Here is a 20428-nt window from a genome sequence, read left to right as displayed (position 1 = left end):
TATGGAAATACGGCGGCTTTCGGGTTGTAAATATTAACTTGGAAACTTGCAATGGACTGGGATCCGACATCGCCGTGCAGAAATGTCAACCCGGCGACTCGATTTTCGCAAATGTCTTAAATTTGTGCAAGGAATGGAACGTTTATTTTAAATGAAAACAAACCTAAAGTGTAATTTTCAGCAAATGTGTTTTTCAGACATTTGAAATGTATGAGCTTACTTGCTGGATTTGTAAATAATTTTGACGGTTATCACGAGCATAAAGCGAAACCTCTTGTTTTGGCACATTCAACGAGGTTCATGCCACATGCGTACAGACGTACCTACCATCATTCCTACATGACGTGAATGCAGCATTAACTATGTTCAAGTGTTTCTTTTTCCTTTTTTTTTTTTTTTAAAACATCTTGAATCATTGCACCAAATCCAAAGTCGAGAAAGTTCATCAGATTGTGTCGTACGTTACATTCTAGGCTGGAGTTCTGGCTGGAGCTTCAGTTTCTCTTTTTTTTATTTTTATTGTTTTTTAGGTCATAACATTCCCTCAGATTTAAAGCATGTATATTTTATGTATAAAGTGTGACAATAGACCTCTCACAGGTGACTTACTTCGGCTGCTTTAGCCCCAAAACAGCCTGGAACCGTTGGCATCGCAGATCAGGTCAATGACATCTAGTCATTTCAGTGTTTTGCAATGTGGCTCTTAAAAATCAGGCTAGTTATTCCAAAACATAATCTTGGGATGCCATGTTTGATGGGAATGCAACGCTTCACAATAAAAACATTTAAAAAAAAACATACAATTGTCCTGTAAAGTGTCATTTTACCACTCAGCCCCACATGCAGCTTAAGACAAAATTACTGGTAAACGGGAAGGAAAACAAATCTTCGCCATAGGTGTGCGAAAAGGAGCCAAAACTGGAGTTTGTCAAACAGACAACGTGCGAGAGGTCTATGCCTGATCAGGCCTGTGTGCTCTACCCTACTTTCACCCCAACTAATTGAGTTTTGAACCTTGCCTCGAAAGTGCATCAAAGTGCCCAGTGCATCTGTAAATAAATGGATATAGTTGAAATGTTGCTTTTCATTTGGAATTGTGGTTTCAAATGTTTCCTCCACCTTCCAATAAAAGCTCCCAAAGACCATCTTGGTGTTCACTGCTTTATATGAAACCACAGCTTATTATTGCTCCTGACATGGAAGATGCAGGGTGTTGGTTTTTTGTACACCTACTAGTGTTGTCAAAAATATCGAAGTATCGATACATATCGATACTGAATATTTAAAACGGCTTCAATACTCATTTCCCCAAGTACCGATACTTTCTGCAGTATCGGTACCAGCTGGCTTGCTCCCGCAAGTTGTTGACAGACAGACGCGCTGCCAGAGCCTTGCCCTTCCGCCGCCTCCTCCTCCTCCTCGCTCAGAGCAACAGACACAAGCTGCTGCAGCCTCCTCGTTGGAAACGGGGTAGTTGTGTCGACTTCATGCATGTACTGGTGTAGTGGGCTCGGCTTGACGTTACTCCGTTTCCATGAAGTAATAGGTGGCCAGCTAGCTAGCATTAAGCTAACGGAGGAACGACAGCTAACGTTAGCTAATAATAGCGTTGTTTACAAACTGAAGACAGGGCTGCGCTGCCCGGCTGTGAGGGGGAGGAGGAAGAGAGATTTCTCCGGAGCTATGCTCGGAGCATTTATTAACGCAATGTTGTTGAAAATGTAACGTTAATAAATGCTCCGAGCATAGCTCCGGAGAAATCTCGCTCGCTCGCTCGCTCGCTCTCTCTCGCTCTCTGGTCGTAACTAGAAAGGTGCGCTCAGTAGACCTAAAATCTCCAGCAGCCACTCTCTCTTTCTCTCTCTCTCTCTCTGATCTAAAGATACACAAAGGGTTTTAAAAGTGTATTTATCTTCTCGTATAGTACCAGAGAGAAGCTGAGGAGAATCAACCAGCAACAAAAGAGAAATTTGTTAAAAAAAGAGAGAAAAAAATATTATAATAAAAAAAACATATATATTTTTTTTTTATTGAAAGTATCGATACTTTTCAAGGTATCGTATCGAAGTCGAAATTCCAGTATCGTGACAACACTAACACCTACTACACTAGGTGGAAATAATGCAGGGATCCTGCATTGTAGTTTTGACGAGTAACCATGAATCTGCAGACACAAGCAGTCCCACTATTACACTGAAGGTGGTGTCGGGGCCCTTTCTTTAGTGCAGTGCGCCCTCTTGTGTTTAACTCATGTATTACACATGGAGAGTGGAGACAACTCATAAAGGAACACGCCAACATTTTGGGAAATAAGCTTACTGTCTTCTCCAGAGAGAGACAAGAAGATGGATACCAGTTTCCTCTCTGTGTGTTCAGTAGAAAGCTATCTGGCTGCACGTTAGCCTAGCTTAGCACAATGAATGGAAGCGGACGTGACCGGTTAGCCTAGACATTGTCCAACTAACACTTCTCCCGAAGGCTAACTGGTCATGTCCGCTTCCATTCATTGTGCTAAACTAGGCTAACATGCAGTTGGCGTGTTCTTTTAAGTGCAACATTTGATAACACTGGTAATGTGACTGGTATTCAAATGGGATGGACATTATAGTGAATCACATGTAATAATAAAAAAAAACTGGTGGAACATTTTAAAATAAAAAATACCTTAATATAATACTATTCTGTTAAATGTAAAAGTCCTCCATTCTATATTCTACACAAGTTAACGTTTACAAGTACTACAAAAGTAAAAGTACACATTCTCTACAATGTTGTATTTCGATGCTTCGGACCTCCAGCTGACTCATGTTAACGCTTTCACTTCCAAATGGTTAACCCTTTCACTGCCACACTACAGAAGGTTAACCCTTTCACTACCACACTAGACGGTTAACCGTCTGTAGTGAAAGTGTTAACCCTCTGTAGTGTGGTAGTGAAAGGGTTAATGAGTGGTTGGTGGGTCCAGTTATGCCAGCTCTGATAATTCCCTCATAACATTGGCAGGCTTGTACTTTGAAAGTGCATAATAATAATACTAAAATACAGGTGTGTACAGATGTGAAAATGTGAGCGATGCAGGGGTTGGGGGGTCAGGAGTGAGGGTATGCAAGGTTGAACAGGTGGGTTTTGAGGTGGCACTTAAACGTTTCTACGGATGGGGCTTCTTTGATGTAGATGAGACCATTGGGAATATCAACATTGTCCAAACATATTTTTATAAATTTTCTAAAATACTAGTACATTTACAATAATTCCATGGGAAAAAACTAACTTCCACGGGCTCCCACATTCTTAAAAACGTCAGTACCACGTCACAACTTCGTGAGCTCAGAGTTTTCAGAACATTTCCACTTACAACGTTGTGAATTCTGTGGGCCGTTCATTGTGGACTCGTGAACACGGTAAACACGACCCTTTACTTTTATATTTTTAAGGTTGACTGATATCAGGCTCTTAAGGTGTACACCGTGGTGCCTATCAATGTAGTTTGTGTGTCGTGCGTAATTGCTCCATGAAGTAATGTGTTGTTACTTTGTAAATATTGATTCCCTGATTGAACATATTTTAGCTTATAAAACTAATTATTTCTCTTCACTTGCATACAACCAGTGTAGTCTCAATTATGCAGCTGTGTGTGTGTACACGTGCATGCATGCTAACTACTGTATACTACAGACAACACACTGCTTAAGAAACTACTGTATACTACAGACAACACACTGCTTAAGAAACTACTGTATACTACAGACAACACACTACTTAAGAAACCACTGTATACTACAGACAACACACTACCTAAGAAACTACTGTATACTACAGACAACACACTACTTAAGAAACCACTGTATACTACAGACAACACACTGCTTAAGAAACTACTGTATACTACAGACAACACACTACTTAAGAAACCACTGTATACTACAGACAACACACTGCTTAAGAAACTACTGTATACTACAGACAACACACTGCTTAAGAAACTACTGTATACTACAGACAACACACTACTTAAGAAACTACTGTATACTACAGACAACACACTACTTAAGAAACTACTGTATACTACAGACAACACACTGCTTAAGAAACTACTGTATACTACAGACAACACACTGCTTAAGAAACTACTGTATACTACAGACAACACACTGCTTAAGAAACCACTGTATACTACAGACAACACACTACTTAAGAAACCACTGTATACTACAGACAACACACTACCTAAGAAACTACTGTATACTACAGACAACACACTACTTAAGAAACCACTGTATACTACAGACAACACACTACTTAAGAAACCACTGTATACTACAGACAACACACTACTTAAGAAACTACTGTATACTACAGACAACACACTACCTAAGAAACTACTGTATACTACAGACAACACACTACTTAAGAAACTACTGTATACTACAGACAACACACTGCTTAAGAAACTACTGTATACTACAGACAACACACTACTTAAGAAACCACTGTATACTACAGACAACACACTGCTTAAGAAACTACTGTATACTACAGACAACACACTACTTAAGAAACCACTGTATACTACAGACAACACACTACTTAAGAAACTACTGTATACTACAGACAACAACACACTGCTTAAGAAACTACTGTATACTACAGACAACACACTGCTTAAGAAACTACTGTATACTACAGACAACACACTACTTAAGAAACCACTGTATACTACAGACAACACACTACTTAAGAAACTACTGTATACTACAGACAACACACTACTTAAGAAACCACTGTATACTACAGACAACACACTACCTAAGAAACTACTGTATACTACAGACAACACACTGCTTAAGAAACCACTGTATACTACAGACAACACACTACTTAAGAAACTACTGTATACTACACTGCCCTGTCAAGGCTAACCGCAGTAACTTGAAAAAAGTAAAAATTCAGTTATGAGTGAAATTGACCTGGTCAATAAATGTTTTATCTTGTGACCAAGTTTCAGATGTTAATGTCGCTCAGTTTGAGATATGGGGTTTTAAAAACTGCAGTAACTACAAAATCACACTAAAAACCCAGGCAGACCGCAGTAACTTCCAAACAGTGAAAAATGGCTAAAGTGTTTTGACTTGCCATCCAAAATGTGTTATAGGTAGATAGATGATAGTACCCAGATTTAACATGTATTAATGAAGTAATCTTTAGGCATACAAAAATATGACATAATTATTTTAATTAACCCCAAAAAAGCAGATACTGCACTCTGCTGCACGATTTCCTTAAATAATTATACAGGTAATGTACAGGCAAATTGCAGTAACTTCAAATACAATGTTGTTTTCCCTCCAGCTTTCATAACTTAACCTAGCCATTTTGAAAATGAAATTTAATACCTGAATATATTGGAATGATGATGATCCAAATAAAATGGCTAGGTTAAGTTATGAAAGCTGGAGGGAAAACAACATTGTATTTGAAGTTACTGCACTTTGCCTGTACATTACCTGTATAATTATTTAAGGAAATCGTGCAGCAGAGTGCAGTATCTGCTTTTTTGGGGTTAATTAAAATAACTACGTCATATTTTTGTATGCCTAAAGATTACTTCATTAATACATGTTAAATCTGGGTACTATCATCTATCTACCTATAACACATTTTGGATGGCAAGTCAAAAAACTTTAAAGCCATTTTTCTCAGTTTCACTGTTTGGAAGTTACTGCGGTCTGCCTTGACAGGGCAGTACAGACAACACACTGCTTAAGAAACCACTGTATACTACAGACAACACACTGCTTAAGAAACCACTGTATACTACAGACAACACACTGCTTAAGAAACCACTGTATACTACAGACAACACTACTTAAGAAAGCACTGTATACTACAGACAACACACTACTTAAGAAACCACTGTATACTACAGACAACACACTGCTTAAGAAACCACTGTATACTACAGACAACACACTGCTTAAGAAACCACTGTATACTACAGACAACACACTACTTAAGAAACCACTGTATACTACAGACAACACTACTTAAGAAAGCACTGTATACTACAGACAACACACTACTTAAGAAACCACTGTATACTACAGACAACACACTGCTTAAGAAACCACTGTATACTACAGACAACACTACTTAAGAAAGCACTGTATACTACAGACAACACACTACTTAAGAAACTACTGTATACTACAGACAACACACTGCTTAAGAAACCACTGTATACTACAGACAACACTACTTAAGAAAGCACTGTATACTACAGACAACACACTACTTAAGAAACCACTGTATACTACAGACAACACACTGCTTAAGAAACCACTGTATACTACAGACAACACACTGCTTAAGAAACCACTGTATACTACAGACAACACACTACTTAAGAAACCACTGTATACTACAGACAACACACTGCTTAAGAAACCACTGTATACTACAGACAACACACTACTTAAGAAACCACTGTATACTACAGACAACACACTACTTAAGAAACCACTGTATACTACAGACAACACTGCTTAAGAAACCACTGTATACTACAGACAACACACTACTTAAGAAACCACTGTATACTACAGACAACACACTACCTAAGAAACTACTGTATACTACAGACAACACTGCTTAAGAAACCACTGTATACTACAGACAACACACTACTTAAGAAACCACTGTATACTACAGACAACACACTGCTTAAGAAACTACTGTATACTACAGACAACACACTACTTAAGAAACCACTGTATACTACAGACAACACTGCTTAAGAAACTACTGTATACTACAGACAACACACTGCTTAAGAAACCACTGTATACTACAGACAACACACTGCTTAAGAAACTACTGTATACTACAGACAACACACTGCTTAAGAAACCACTGTATACTACAGACAACACACTGCTTAAGAAACTACTGTATACTACAGACAACACACTGCTTAAGAAACCACTGTATACTACAGACAACACACTACTTAAGAAACCACTGTATACTACAGACAACACACTACTTAAGAAACTACTGTATACTACAGACAACACACTGCTTAAGAAACCACTGTATACTACAGACAACACACTACTTAAGAAACCACTGTATACTACAGACAACACACTACTTAAGAAACCACTGTATACTACAGACAACACTGCTTAAGAAACGACTGTATACTACAGACAACACACTGCTTAAGAAACCACTGTATACTACAGACAACACACTACTTAAGAAACCACTGTATACTACAGACAACACACTACTTAAGAAACCACTGTATACTACAGACAACACACTACTTAAGAAACCACTGTATACTACAGACAACACACTACTTAAGAAACTACTGTATACTACAGACAACACACTACTTAAGAAACCACTGTATACTACAGACAACACACTACTTAAGAAACTACTGTATACTACAGACAACACACTGCTTAAGAAACCACTGTATACTACAGACAACACACTACTTAAGAAACCACTGTATACTACAGACAACACACTGCTTAAGAAACCACTGTATACTACAGACAACACACTGCTTAAGAAACCACTGTATACTACAGACAACACACTGCTTAAGAAACTACTGTATACTACAGACAACACACTGCTTAAGAAACCACTGTATACTACAGACAACACACTGCTTAAGAAACCACTGTATACTACAGACAACACACTGCTTAAGAAACCACTGTATACTACAGACAACACACTGCTTAAGAAACCACTGTATACTACAGACAACACTGCTTAAGAAACCACTGTATACTACAGACAACACACTGCTTAAGAAACTACTGTATACTACAGACAACACACTGCTTAAGAAACTACTGTATACTACAGACAACACACTGCTTAAGAAACCACTGTATACTACAGACAACACACTGCTTAAGAAACCACTGTATACTACAGACAACACACTGCTTAAGAAACCACTGTATACTACAGACAACACACTACTTAAGAAACCACTGTATACTACAGACAACACTGCTTAAGAAACTACTGTATACTACAGACAACACACTACTTAAGAAACCACTGTATACTACAGACAACACACTACTTAAGAAACCACTGTATACTACAGACAACACACTACTTAAGAAACCACTGTATACTACAGACAACACACTACTTAAGAAACTACTGTATACTACAGACAACACACTACTTAAGAAACCACTGTATACTACAGACAACACACTACTTAAGAAACTACTGTATACTACAGACAACACACTGCTTAAGAAACCACTGTATACTACAGACAACACACTACTTAAGAAACCACTGTATACTACAGACAACACTGCTTAAGAAACTACTGTATACTACAGACAACACACTACTTAAGAAACCACTGTATACTACAGACAACACACTACTTAAGAAACCACTGTATATTACAGACAACACACTACTTAAGAAACCACTGTATACTACAGACAACACACTACTTAAGAAACCACTGTATACTACAGACAACACACTACCTAAGAAACTACTGTATACTACAGACAACACACTGCTTAAGAAACTACTGTATACTACAGACAACACACTGCTTAAGAAACTACTGTATACTACAGACAACACACTACTTAAGAAACTACTGTATACTACAGACAACACACTACTTAAGAAACCACTGTATACTACAGACAACACACTGCTTAAGAAACTACTGTATACTACAGACAACACACTACTTAAGAAACCACTGTATACTACAGACAACACACTACTTAAGAAACCACTGTATACTACAGACAACACACTACTTAAGAAACCACTGTATACTACAGACAACACACTGCTTAAGAAACCACTGTATACTACAGACAACACACTGCTTAAGAAACCACTGTATACTACAGACAACACACTGCTTAAGAAACCACTGTATACTACAGACAACACACTGCTTAAGAAACCACTGTATACTACAGACAACACACTGCTTAAGAAACCACTGTATACTACAGACAACACTGCTTAAGAAACCACTGTATACTACAGACAACACACTGCTTAAGAAACTACTGTATACTACAGACAACACACTGCTTAAGAAACTACTGTATACTACAGACAACACACTGCTTAAGAAACCACTGTATACTACAGACAACACACTGCTTAAGAAACCACTGTATACTACAGACAACACACTGCTTAAGAAACCACTGTATACTACAGACAACACACTACTTAAGAAACCACTGTATACTACAGACAACACTGCTTAAGAAACTACTGTATACTACAGACAACACACTACTTAAGAAACCACTGTATACTACAGACAACACACTACTTAAGAAACCACTGTATACTACAGACAACACACTACTTAAGAAACCACTGTATACTACAGACAACACACTACTTAAGAAACTACTGTATACTACAGACAACACACTACTTAAGAAACCACTGTATACTACAGACAACACACTACTTAAGAAACTACTGTATACTACAGACAACACACTGCTTAAGAAACCACTGTATACTACAGACAACACACTACTTAAGAAACCACTGTATACTACAGACAACACTGCTTAAGAAACTACTGTATACTACAGACAACACACTACTTAAGAAACCACTGTATACTACAGACAACACACTACTTAAGAAACCACTGTATATTACAGACAACACACTACTTAAGAAACCACTGTATACTACAGACAACACACTACTTAAGAAACCACTGTATACTACAGACAACACACTACCTAAGAAACTACTGTATACTACAGACAACACACTGCTTAAGAAACTACTGTATACTACAGACAACACACTGCTTAAGAAACTACTGTATACTACAGACAACACACTACTTAAGAAACTACTGTATACTACAGACAACACACTACTTAAGAAACCACTGTATACTACAGACAACACACTGCTTAAGAAACTACTGTATACTACAGACAACACACTGCTTAAGAAACCACTGTATACTACAGACAACACACTACTTAAGAAACTACTGTATACTACAGACAACACACTGCTTAAGAAACTACTGTATACTACAGACAACACACTGCTTAAGAAACTACTGTATACTACAGACAACACACTACTTAAGAAACTACTGTATACTACAGACAACACACTACTTAAGAAACCACTGTATACTACAGACAACACACTGCTTAAGAAACTACTGTATACTACAGACAACACACTGCTTAAGAAACCACTGTATACTACAGACAACACACTACTTAAGAAACTACTGTATACTACAGACAACACACTGCTTAAGAAACTACTGTATACTACAGACAACACACTGCTTAAGAAACTACTGTATACTACAGACAACACACTACCTAAGAAACTACTGTATACTACAGACAACACACTACTTAAGAAACTACTGTATACTACAGACAACACACTGCTTAAGAAACTACTGTATACTACAGACAACACACTACTTAAGAAACCACTGTATACTACAGACAACACACTGCTTAAGAAACTACTGTATACTACAGACAACACACTACTTAAGAAACCACTGTATACTACAGACAACACACTACTTAAGAAACTACTGTATACTACAGACAACAACACACTGCTTAAGAAACTACTGTATACTACAGACAACACACTGCTTAAGAAACTACTGTATACTACAGACAACACACTACTTAAGAAACCACTGTATACTACAGACAACACACTACCTAAGAAACTACTGTATACTACAGACAACACACTGCTTAAGAAACCACTGTATACTACAGACAACACACTACTTAAGAAACTACTGTATACTACACTGCCCTGTCAAGGCTAACCGCAGTAACTTGAAAAAAGTAAAAATTCAGTTATGAGTGAAATTGACCTGGTCAATAAATGTTTTATCTTGTGACCAAGTTTCAGATGTTAATGTCGCTCAGTTTGAGATATGGGGTTTTAAAAACTGCAGTAACTACAAAATCACACTCAAAACCCAGGCAGACCGCAGTAACTTCCAAACAGTGAAAAATGGCTTTAAAGTGTTTTGACTTGCCATCCAAAATGTGTTATAGGTAGATAAGATGATAGTACCCAGATTTAACATGTATTAATGAAGTAATCTTTAGGCATACAAAAATATGACATAATTATTTTAATTAACCCCAAAAAAGCAGATACTGCACTCTGCTGCACGATTTCCTTAAATAATTATACAGGTAATGTACAGGCAAAGTGCAGTAACTTCAAATACAATGTTGTTTTCCCTCCAGCTTTCATAACTTAACCTAGCCATTTTGAAAATGAAATTTAATACCTGAATATATTGGAATGATGATGATCCAAATAAAATGGCTAGGTTAAGTTATGAAAGCTGGAGGGAAAACAACATTGTATTTGAAGTTACTGCACTTTGCCTGTACATTACCTGTATAATTATTTAAGGAAATCGTGCAGCAGAGTGCAGTATCTGCTTTTTTGGGGTTAATTAAAATAACTACGTCATATTTTTGTATGCCTAAAGATTACTTCATTAATACATGTTAAATCTGGGTACTATCATCTATCTACCTATAACACATTTTGGATGGCAAGTCAAAAAACTTTAAAGCCATTTTTCTCAGTTTCACTGTTTGGAAGTTACTGCGGTCTGCCTTGACAGGGCAGTACAGACAACACACTGCTTAAGAAACCACTGTATACTACAGACAACACACTGCTTAAGAAACCACTGTATACTACAGACAACACACTACTTAAGAAACTACTGTATACTACAGACAACACACTACTTAAGAAACCACTGTATACTACAGACAACACACTACTTAAGAAACCACTGTATACTACAGACAACACTGCTTAAGAAACTACTGTATACTACAGACAACACACTACTTAAGAAACCACTGTATACTACAGACAACACACTACTTAAGAAACCACTGTATACTACAGACAACACTGCTTAAGAAACTACTGTATACTACAGACAACACACTGCTTAAGAAACCACTGTATACTACAGACAACACACTGCTTAAGAAACTACTGTATACTACAGACAACACACTGCTTAAGAAACCACTGTATACTACAGACAACACACTGCTTAAGAAACTACTGTATACTACAGACAACACACTGCTTAAGAAACTACTGTATACTACAGACAACACACTGCTTAAGAAACCACTGTATACTACAGACAACACACTACTTAAGAAACCACTGTATACTACAGACAACACACTGCTTAAGAAACCACTGTATACTACAGACAACACACTGCTTAAGAAACTACTGTATACTACAGACAACACTGCTTAAGAAACTACTGTATACTACAGACAACACACTACTTAAGAAACCACTGTATACTACAGACAACACACTGCTTAAGAAACTACTGTATACTACAGACAACACACTACTTAAGAAACCACTGTATACTACAGACAACACACTGCTTAAGAAACCACTGTATACTACAGACAACACACTACTTAAGAAACCACTGTATACTACAGACAACACACTGCTTAAGAAACTACTGTATACTACAGACAACACACTACTTAAGAAACCACTGTATACTACAGACAACACACTGCTTAAGAAACCACTGTATACTACAGACAACACACTGCTTAAGAAACCACTGTATACTACAGACAACACACTGCTTAAGAAACTACTGTATACTACAGACAACACACTACTTAAGAAACCACTGTATACTACAGACAACACACTACTTAAGAAACTACTGTATACTACAGACAACACACTGCTTAAGAAACCACTGTATACTACAGACAACACACTACTTAAGAAACCACTGTATACTACAGACAACACACTACTTAAGAAACTACTGTATACTACAGACAACACACTGCTTAAGAAACTACTGTATACTACAGACAACACACTGCTTAAGAAACTACTGTATACTACAGACAACACACTACTTAAGAAACCACTGTATACTACAGACAACACACTGCTTAAGAAACCACTGTATACTACAGACAACACACTGCCGTGTTGCAGCTAATATTTATGCTAGTACTAAATGTATAGACTAGAGTGATAATAATGTGTACAGACTACAGAGTGATAATATTTATGCAATTAGTACTAGTTTTATAGAGTGATCCATATAGTCTACTGTGCAGGTAAAGCCCATATTGAAATTAATTAATTAATTAAACATTTGACCCCAACTTTTGAAATTCATAAAAAAGAAAGCAGGAGGGTTGGAGGTATACAAAGTATGGATCCATGAAAAGGTCGATTTTTACTCTACCGTACCATCATCCACGATACACACACAAATGTGTTCCTTCCTAGTAGCTATTTTATTTGATTGATTTATTGTCTATTCTACTAACTATTTTATTGCACTGCACTATTTTACTCCGTCTATTCTATTTTACTTTTGATCATTCTGTCTATTCTATTTGACTCTTTTGTTACTTTTTATTACAGGTTTTGGACTGTGGTGTCAAGCAGGACGAAAGACTGTCAGGTTTTAAACAGTTGCTGCACTATTTTACTCTTTTATCATTGTCAGATTTGTCCCAGTGAGACAACGGGTCGAAACCCCTGGACAGAAGTCACTAACCCTATAAAGGAACAATGATGTTATTAACCCTTTACCGACCAAGTAACCATTTTTGGCCATTTCCCCATACAATATATTTATCCAGGTGCGACAGGGGGGATCTTTAATCTATGAAAAAAAACTTCTTCCAGTCAATCAGCACAGGTCAGGCTATGACACAGATATTGTCACCATCCCATCTGACCAATCAGGATAGACCCTGGGGATCTGCAACTTCCTTCTTTTCACCACAGCAAAAAATGCAAATTTTTGCACCTGCTTCTACTCTTCAAAATCCATTATTTTCTCAACAAGTCATTATAAGTTGATAACATTTACTCATTTTTGCAGTTGAACAATCATTGTAAAGGTTGGGAATGGGATAGGTGTTTTTTTTTACATAGGATTAGTGAAATCAGGATTTGTTGTTAGCTAAAAAGTGGTGTGAAGCCATACACGGTCATATGCCCTTCAGGTGAAGTGACAGTGTCCATTTTTAGACATATGCCTGATGCATCTAGTCAGTCACACTTAGGGTATTACTTCTACCTAGTGCATTGTAGTACCATGTAGTACCCTGTATTGCCATGTAGTACCATGTAGTTATTCCGCTATTCTTCTTTGGGTCTTTATCGGCTACTGTTGCCATGGCAACGCAAATTCAAGAAAACTCCCAATACATTTTCTTATTTATTTTATGTTGTGAATCAGCCTGCCAAGTTTCATAGATATGCCCCCTAAGGAAAAATATGCCCCATAGCCCCCACATTTTTAGGGTACCGGTCGAGGACCTGTTCACGGACACTTTGGTTAACCTTAATTTACAGGGGGAAAAAATATTTTTTTATTTCAAATTTGTAGATAACTTTTGAAATAGCACCAAAATAACATTCTAGAGTTGAAATTGTGAATTTCCAGGTATTTCAAGAAGTGACCGGTAAAGGGTTAAAGGTGGTGGTGTATCGTATCTAGACACAAATAAATCATTCCCATTCGCCCCAAAGACTTGGAAACCTTTTCTTTATTCGGATCAGGTCATGGCAAATATTTCCTCTCCATAAAAATAGTAATACATGTACATTTATCGTATATTCTATATTTTAAACATTTTGTTCTCACGTTCAATGCTTCAGAAAACAAGTCACCTTTCGGCAATCATGATGACACAACATTCTTGTTGCACTATCTCAAACCATGCCTTTTATTGATCCTCCAATCACAGCAGTTGTGATTGGAGGATCAAGAAAAGAGGGCGGGTTTGAGATGGGGCAACACGCAGCCAGGACATGCCTCTCCCTGGAGTGATGAACATCCAGAGAAAAAAAAAGATTGGAAAAGTTGCAGTCGTTTGGAGGAATACATAATTTTGTGTTTACTTCATTACCTTATCCCGTGTAATTAACCTATCTCAAACCTCACCCTCTTTTCCTGATTCTCCAATCACAACTGGTTGCTCGTTTGTCCAAGGGAAGCAGCAGTTGTGATTGGAGGATCAAGAAAGGAAGGCAGGTCAGTTAGTAACCATGGAGATCAATGGTACATTTAAAATAACAGTGCAGTGTTGCCTGTTTATATTTTTTCAACCGTTCTATGTTCATTCCTGAACAAATTTTTTAAAGCTTGGGATCTAGATTTCTAGTGTGTTGAACTGCAATGCAGTATAGAGCAAATTAATGTCCATTCTTCCATATAGAACGTTTAGAGTATTGGTGTCATTTGACTCGTAGCACACATAATGCTGAACTTTCTAGAATGATTTGTGCATAAACATACTTTGTCCTCTTGAAAGGCAACAATGGTTTATTCTGAATATACAGCTGTAAGCTGGAATCATGTGACCAAATCTACTTGACATCCATGGAACCTCTGCCAGTGCCTTTAAAAGGTGATCATAGACCATGTTAAGGAGAATCATGAAGTGGACCGAGAAACTTACATTGAATGGGATTTTGCCATTAAAGTAGATTTTGTGCCGTGATCCCAAATGTTTACATACAGTTCATTTAAATCAATATTTTTTTTACATTTGAAATCATGACGCAAAATCCAACTCTTGTCATTTGAAATGAAAGCCTGCTAGAATAATATTTATTTATATACCTATAGGTATAATAATATACCTTAGGATTGAGAAAAAAAAAGAAAAAAAAACAACAACATTCAACTGACTTCCTGGGTCCAATTCCTGATTTCCCCTAACGAGGTACATTATGCATCCATATTCAGTTGATAAAAAAAAAAAAAAAAAGTAAAAACATTCAAGCTAGATTTAATCAGTGATTTTCTTTTTTTAATTAACAAAAGATAATAGATGTACCAATGAAACTAGAACTTTTTTTTCTTCCTTCAGTTAACAACGTAAAAAGTCCCATCTCCGACCCTCCGAGTGGTGTTCGATACAACTGGTTTGCTGTGCCAGACAGCTGCTGTCGCGAGACTGAGCGTCGTCACACTCCTACGCAGAGAGTCCGATGGCGTTCCCGTGTGACGTTTAGGCGTAGGAGCGCGGGAAGTCTGACGATGTCGCATGACGTCAGTCACGCAGGGGCCACTCCAGAAAACACCTGTTCCTCCATTTTGAGAGAATCGGGGTCAGTAGCCACTTTTGGAAATGAAATCTCAAAGCAGCTTCTTTTTTTTTGTTTAGTTTTGTTTGTTGCCTTTTTCCTCTCCACATCATCTTCCTATGATGATATTATTAAATTTCTTCATTATACAAATATGATCATTTCTTTACACTGCAAGATACAACAAGCTATGATACCTCCCCCTTTGTGGGTTTATCTAGTATTCATTAATTCATGTATTCACTGGAGTTATAAATTATCAACAACAACAAAAAGACCACTCAAAATAAAACATCCATTCCAAGCTTGGGTATCTGTATAAAAAAGCAAGATGTATCAAACACTTTTTTAAAGGTTGGGTATAAAAAAGGAAACAAACATAAAAAAGAAAACTACAAAATAATGAATGAACCAGTTTACCATTTTACTACAATGACTTATTTTTCTACACTTATCCATTCTTGTCATGATCGTAAAAAAAAAAAAAAAACAGCATAAGAACCTTTACAAAAATATGAAGTCTCAACAGAAACTGCATTTTGGCTGTGCAAGGCTGGACTATAGTTCAGAACGTGGTGAGAAGAACCATTCTTTTGATGAGGTATTCAGATCTTTCAGAACACAAAATATATCCGTTCAGCACTCGTGTGGATTATACTGAAATCAGCTAAATGGAAGTTGGACCGAACACACGCTCGCAAAGTCCTGCGCCATCCTCAAGGGACCGACGGAGCCACACTCCTGTAAGCCCCACACAAAAAAAATTAAATCATCCTCCACTATGAGGATGAATACAGAATAGAGACATTCGTGTGAATTCTGCTGAGAATTATCCTCCACTCAAATACCCGGCAGGTCTTTCTTCAGACAAATCAGACTCTTCTTCTTGTGCTGATCATACGTCTGAATTTAACACGGATCTTCCCCCAAACAATCCTCTGTGGACCCATGCAGCCCTGACCCGGTGGTTCTGTGATGGTGGACGATTATGTGAAGCACCTTTAACTCGGAGGTCAATTCACTCGGAGAGGAGGACGTCAGTCTTCTCGTAGATTTCCAAAGTGAGGATACTTTGATATCAATGTATAAATTCATCTGTAGTGTTTCGTTAAGATGTCAGCGCTTGTCGTGGCAAATGTTTTGTGTGTATGGAGCAATATTGGTTCTATGAATGTAACTGAGAGGCGAGGGAGTAACATTTGAGCCGTCTTGAGAGCCCACTGTGACGACCAATACAACAAGCCACAAAATTCTACGACAAAACACAATTACAGCCCACTGCAGTCTTGATTACACACACACCACCCCTCCTGTGCACACACACACACACACACACACAGGCAATTGGCTTGACAGACCCACAAGAGCAAAGACGTCCTCTGATTGGACAATAACTCCAAAGCAGGAAGTGCTATGTGCCCCGGATTGGTCAACATCCAGACTTTACAAAAGTAATATAAAGGTGAGAATTCCGCTCTCTGTTGCAGGGATTGTTGTCATCGGAGGTGGCTGCTGCATCAGTTTGGTGCCCAACCCCCCCCCCCCCCTCCTTTCTCACACAGATATCTCATAGGTGGTGCCCCCCACCCCGGTGACCTTTTTGACGTTACTGTGGCGGCCAGGGCTGAGTGTGCCGCCCTGGAGGCCGAGGTGGCAGTCTGCTTGGCCATTGACTTTACCTTGCATCATCATGGCCTCTCTGCACGGGGAAGAGAAGAACAGAGAGAACGATTAGAGACAAGGAGCCTGTTAATCCGAGTTAATCTGTCAAACCAAATAGTGGGTGGGTTGGTTGGTAGGTGTCACATGCAAGGTGGGCGGAGTTAGTTATCTAATAGTCCGTGTACAAAAGAGGAAGAAAAGGGAAGGAAGGGGGGGGGGGGGGGCAACATACGTTCAAACCTCTCAACAAAAGCTTCAAATGACTCGTGAGAGATGGTCAGGGTAGGGTGTGTTGGTTGACAGTGAGAGTCCTAGGGGCTGTGTTAGTGTATCAGATGGGTGGAAGAAAAAACATGCAAGTGGGGTCAAGACACTTTATTCATCTGACGACACATTTAAAAAATAATGAGAAAGAAAGAATACTTTTCTAAGAAGGCAAACATTTAAATCCAGTAAAAGTACACCATAGTTCACAGTCACACCATACAGAACCTCTGACAAATACTGTATATGTGCAGTATATTGTATACTGTAGCCGTGTATACCGTACATGCTACAGGTTTAACCTCTAGCCTCAATTGTGACTACACACCGAGGCAGAGCCTAGTGCCCATGAATCACTGGCTCCGTCAAGCAAGGAAGGGGGGGGGGGGCTTCCAGCGGGATGGATTAAACGCCTCCAGCCCCCCCTCCCTCTGCGCAATACATGAAGCCCCAGAGAAGCTATGTTAGGACTCATACCTTGGGCCCCCCAGACGGGGCGAGTCTGTCCTCTCCAAGGCGCTGATGTAGGAGAGTTTCTGGTGGGTGTAGGAGGAGGGGGAGCGGGGCGTGGCCGGGGAGTGGTGGGGCTGGTGGGCCGGGGAGCGGTAGGGGGGCTCGGGAGCCCTGCCCTGGCCGCCGCTGTTGTTGCCGTTAGTATATTCCAGGGTGTGCAGGGAGCTGGAGGAAGTCCTGGGGGCGCGGCCCAGCGTGGAGCCGGCGTGGCGCAGCACGGGCGTCCGCTGGCCGTAGCCCACCAGCCCGGCTCCCATCAGGTTGTCCCTGGAGCCTCCGTAGGCCGGGGGCGTGGGGCCCCTGGAGCAGGAGGGGCCACTGCGGGGCCCGTCGGGGTAGTAGGCGCTGGAGGGGGGAGCGGGGCCGTAGCCCCCGGGGCTAGTATCGAACATGCCCGAGTCCTGGGCGGCGTAGAGCTGGGTCTGGGAGCGGCCGTGCATCAGCTGCAGCTTCTCCCTCTCCTCCGTCTCCTTGCGCTCCTGGATGGACGCCATGATGGTCTGGGAGAGGTTGTCGTAGCGCACCGGAGAAGGGTCCCTTTCCCTCGGGTGGGGCGACTGCCTGCCGCCGCCGCCGCCTCCCCCCCTGGTCGCCATCGTCGGGCTGTAGGGCGGCGGCACCACCTGCTGCTGCCTCTGCAGTTCGGGCCCCCCCCGGATGTGGCACATTTTGGTGGGCAGGTAGGGCGAGTGGAAGCCCAGGGAGGAGGGCACGCCCGGGTGGGCCATGCACTCGGCGGCGACGGCCGGGGAGACGCTGGGGTTGAGCAGGCTGTCGTAGGACAGACTCCCGTTGCGGTTGGACAGCGTGTTGGGGGAGAAGACGCTCTTGTAGGGGGTGGAGGCGGCGACGGCCTCGGGCTGCAGGTGCTGCTTCAGGCTGAGGGAGCGGGAGCCCACGCCGGGGTACGAGTCCAGCTGGAGGGGCGAGGACTGGAAGGTGCGGTGGAGGGGAGCGCCGCTGTAGTCGGGCAGGTCCAGGTTGGGCTCCGAGCGGTAGTCGTGACCACGGACCACGCCCTCCTCCAAGATGGCCGACGTCTTGCGGTCATCGGGCATGACAATCTTGAGGACAAAAATAAATAAAAAGACACTCAGAAATATTAATTTGCATCTCTATGCATAATGGTTAGGGATATTGGAAATATTCAAAAGCATAACCATTTCTTCATAAACGTATACCTTTTCTCCAGCGGCGTGGTAGTGCACTTTAGGCATGGTCCCAAAGGAGGGTCTGTACTTGTACATGGCTGGAGTGGAGGGGTGGATCTTACCAGACAGAGTGCTCTCTGTAACACAACAGAGAAGAGGAGCGGAGTCGGACTGTTATAAACAAGGTCACTATTATCCCTTTTAGCTGCAACCAGCAGCTCTAAAAGGTCACTCTGTTGGTTGGTCAGAAAACATTTCTCCTCTCTCGTCTAGTGGCCACAGGTTTAGCCCTAGGAGGCTGAAATGTGGCATGGAGGTCAAGTGTGTGTGTGTGCGTGCGTGCGTGTGTGTGTGCGTGCATGTGTGTGTGTGTGTGTTCATGCCAATTGGCTAAAAGGGGGCGTGGGAATAGGAGTGGCCTTTCGCCAAAAGGTTGTAGCCATTGCAAATTCACACTTGTTAAGTTATTGACTCCATTAAAACACAAATCTATCTCTGCGGGCAAAAGTCTACGAGGCAGAATTGGCACTCAGTTCTCAGAATCAGGAGGCTGCAGAGAATTGATCCCTGAAATCCACACCGTGACCTTTTCTACTAAACAGTTTATCTGATGG

The 20428-nt window shown here is 40.1% G+C and overlaps 1 protein-coding gene across 1 annotated transcript in view; it reads right to left on the bottom strand.

The window, feature by feature from the left end:
• Nucleotides 1-17778: 17778 nt before the first annotated feature.
• Nucleotides 17779-20428, bottom strand: part of zdhhc8b (zDHHC palmitoyltransferase 8b) — a gene marked incomplete at its 3' end in the record, with an annotated part of 161598 nt that continues 158948 nt past the window's right edge. The window contains 3 exon segments of the mRNA XM_084338031.1: nt 17779-17923; nt 18628-19727; nt 19845-19951. Of these exon segments, the coding sequence (XP_084194157.1) occupies nt 17779-17923; nt 18628-19727; nt 19845-19951 (1352 nt within the window).

Source organism: Notolepis coatsorum, assembly GCF_963971535.1.
Source record: "Notolepis coatsorum genome assembly, chromosome: 2".
Lineage (NCBI taxonomy): Eukaryota > Metazoa > Chordata > Actinopteri > Aulopiformes > Paralepididae > Notolepis > Notolepis coatsorum.
The sequence above is the reverse complement of the archived record's forward strand: the minus strand, read 5'-3'. Positions and strand labels throughout refer to the sequence as shown.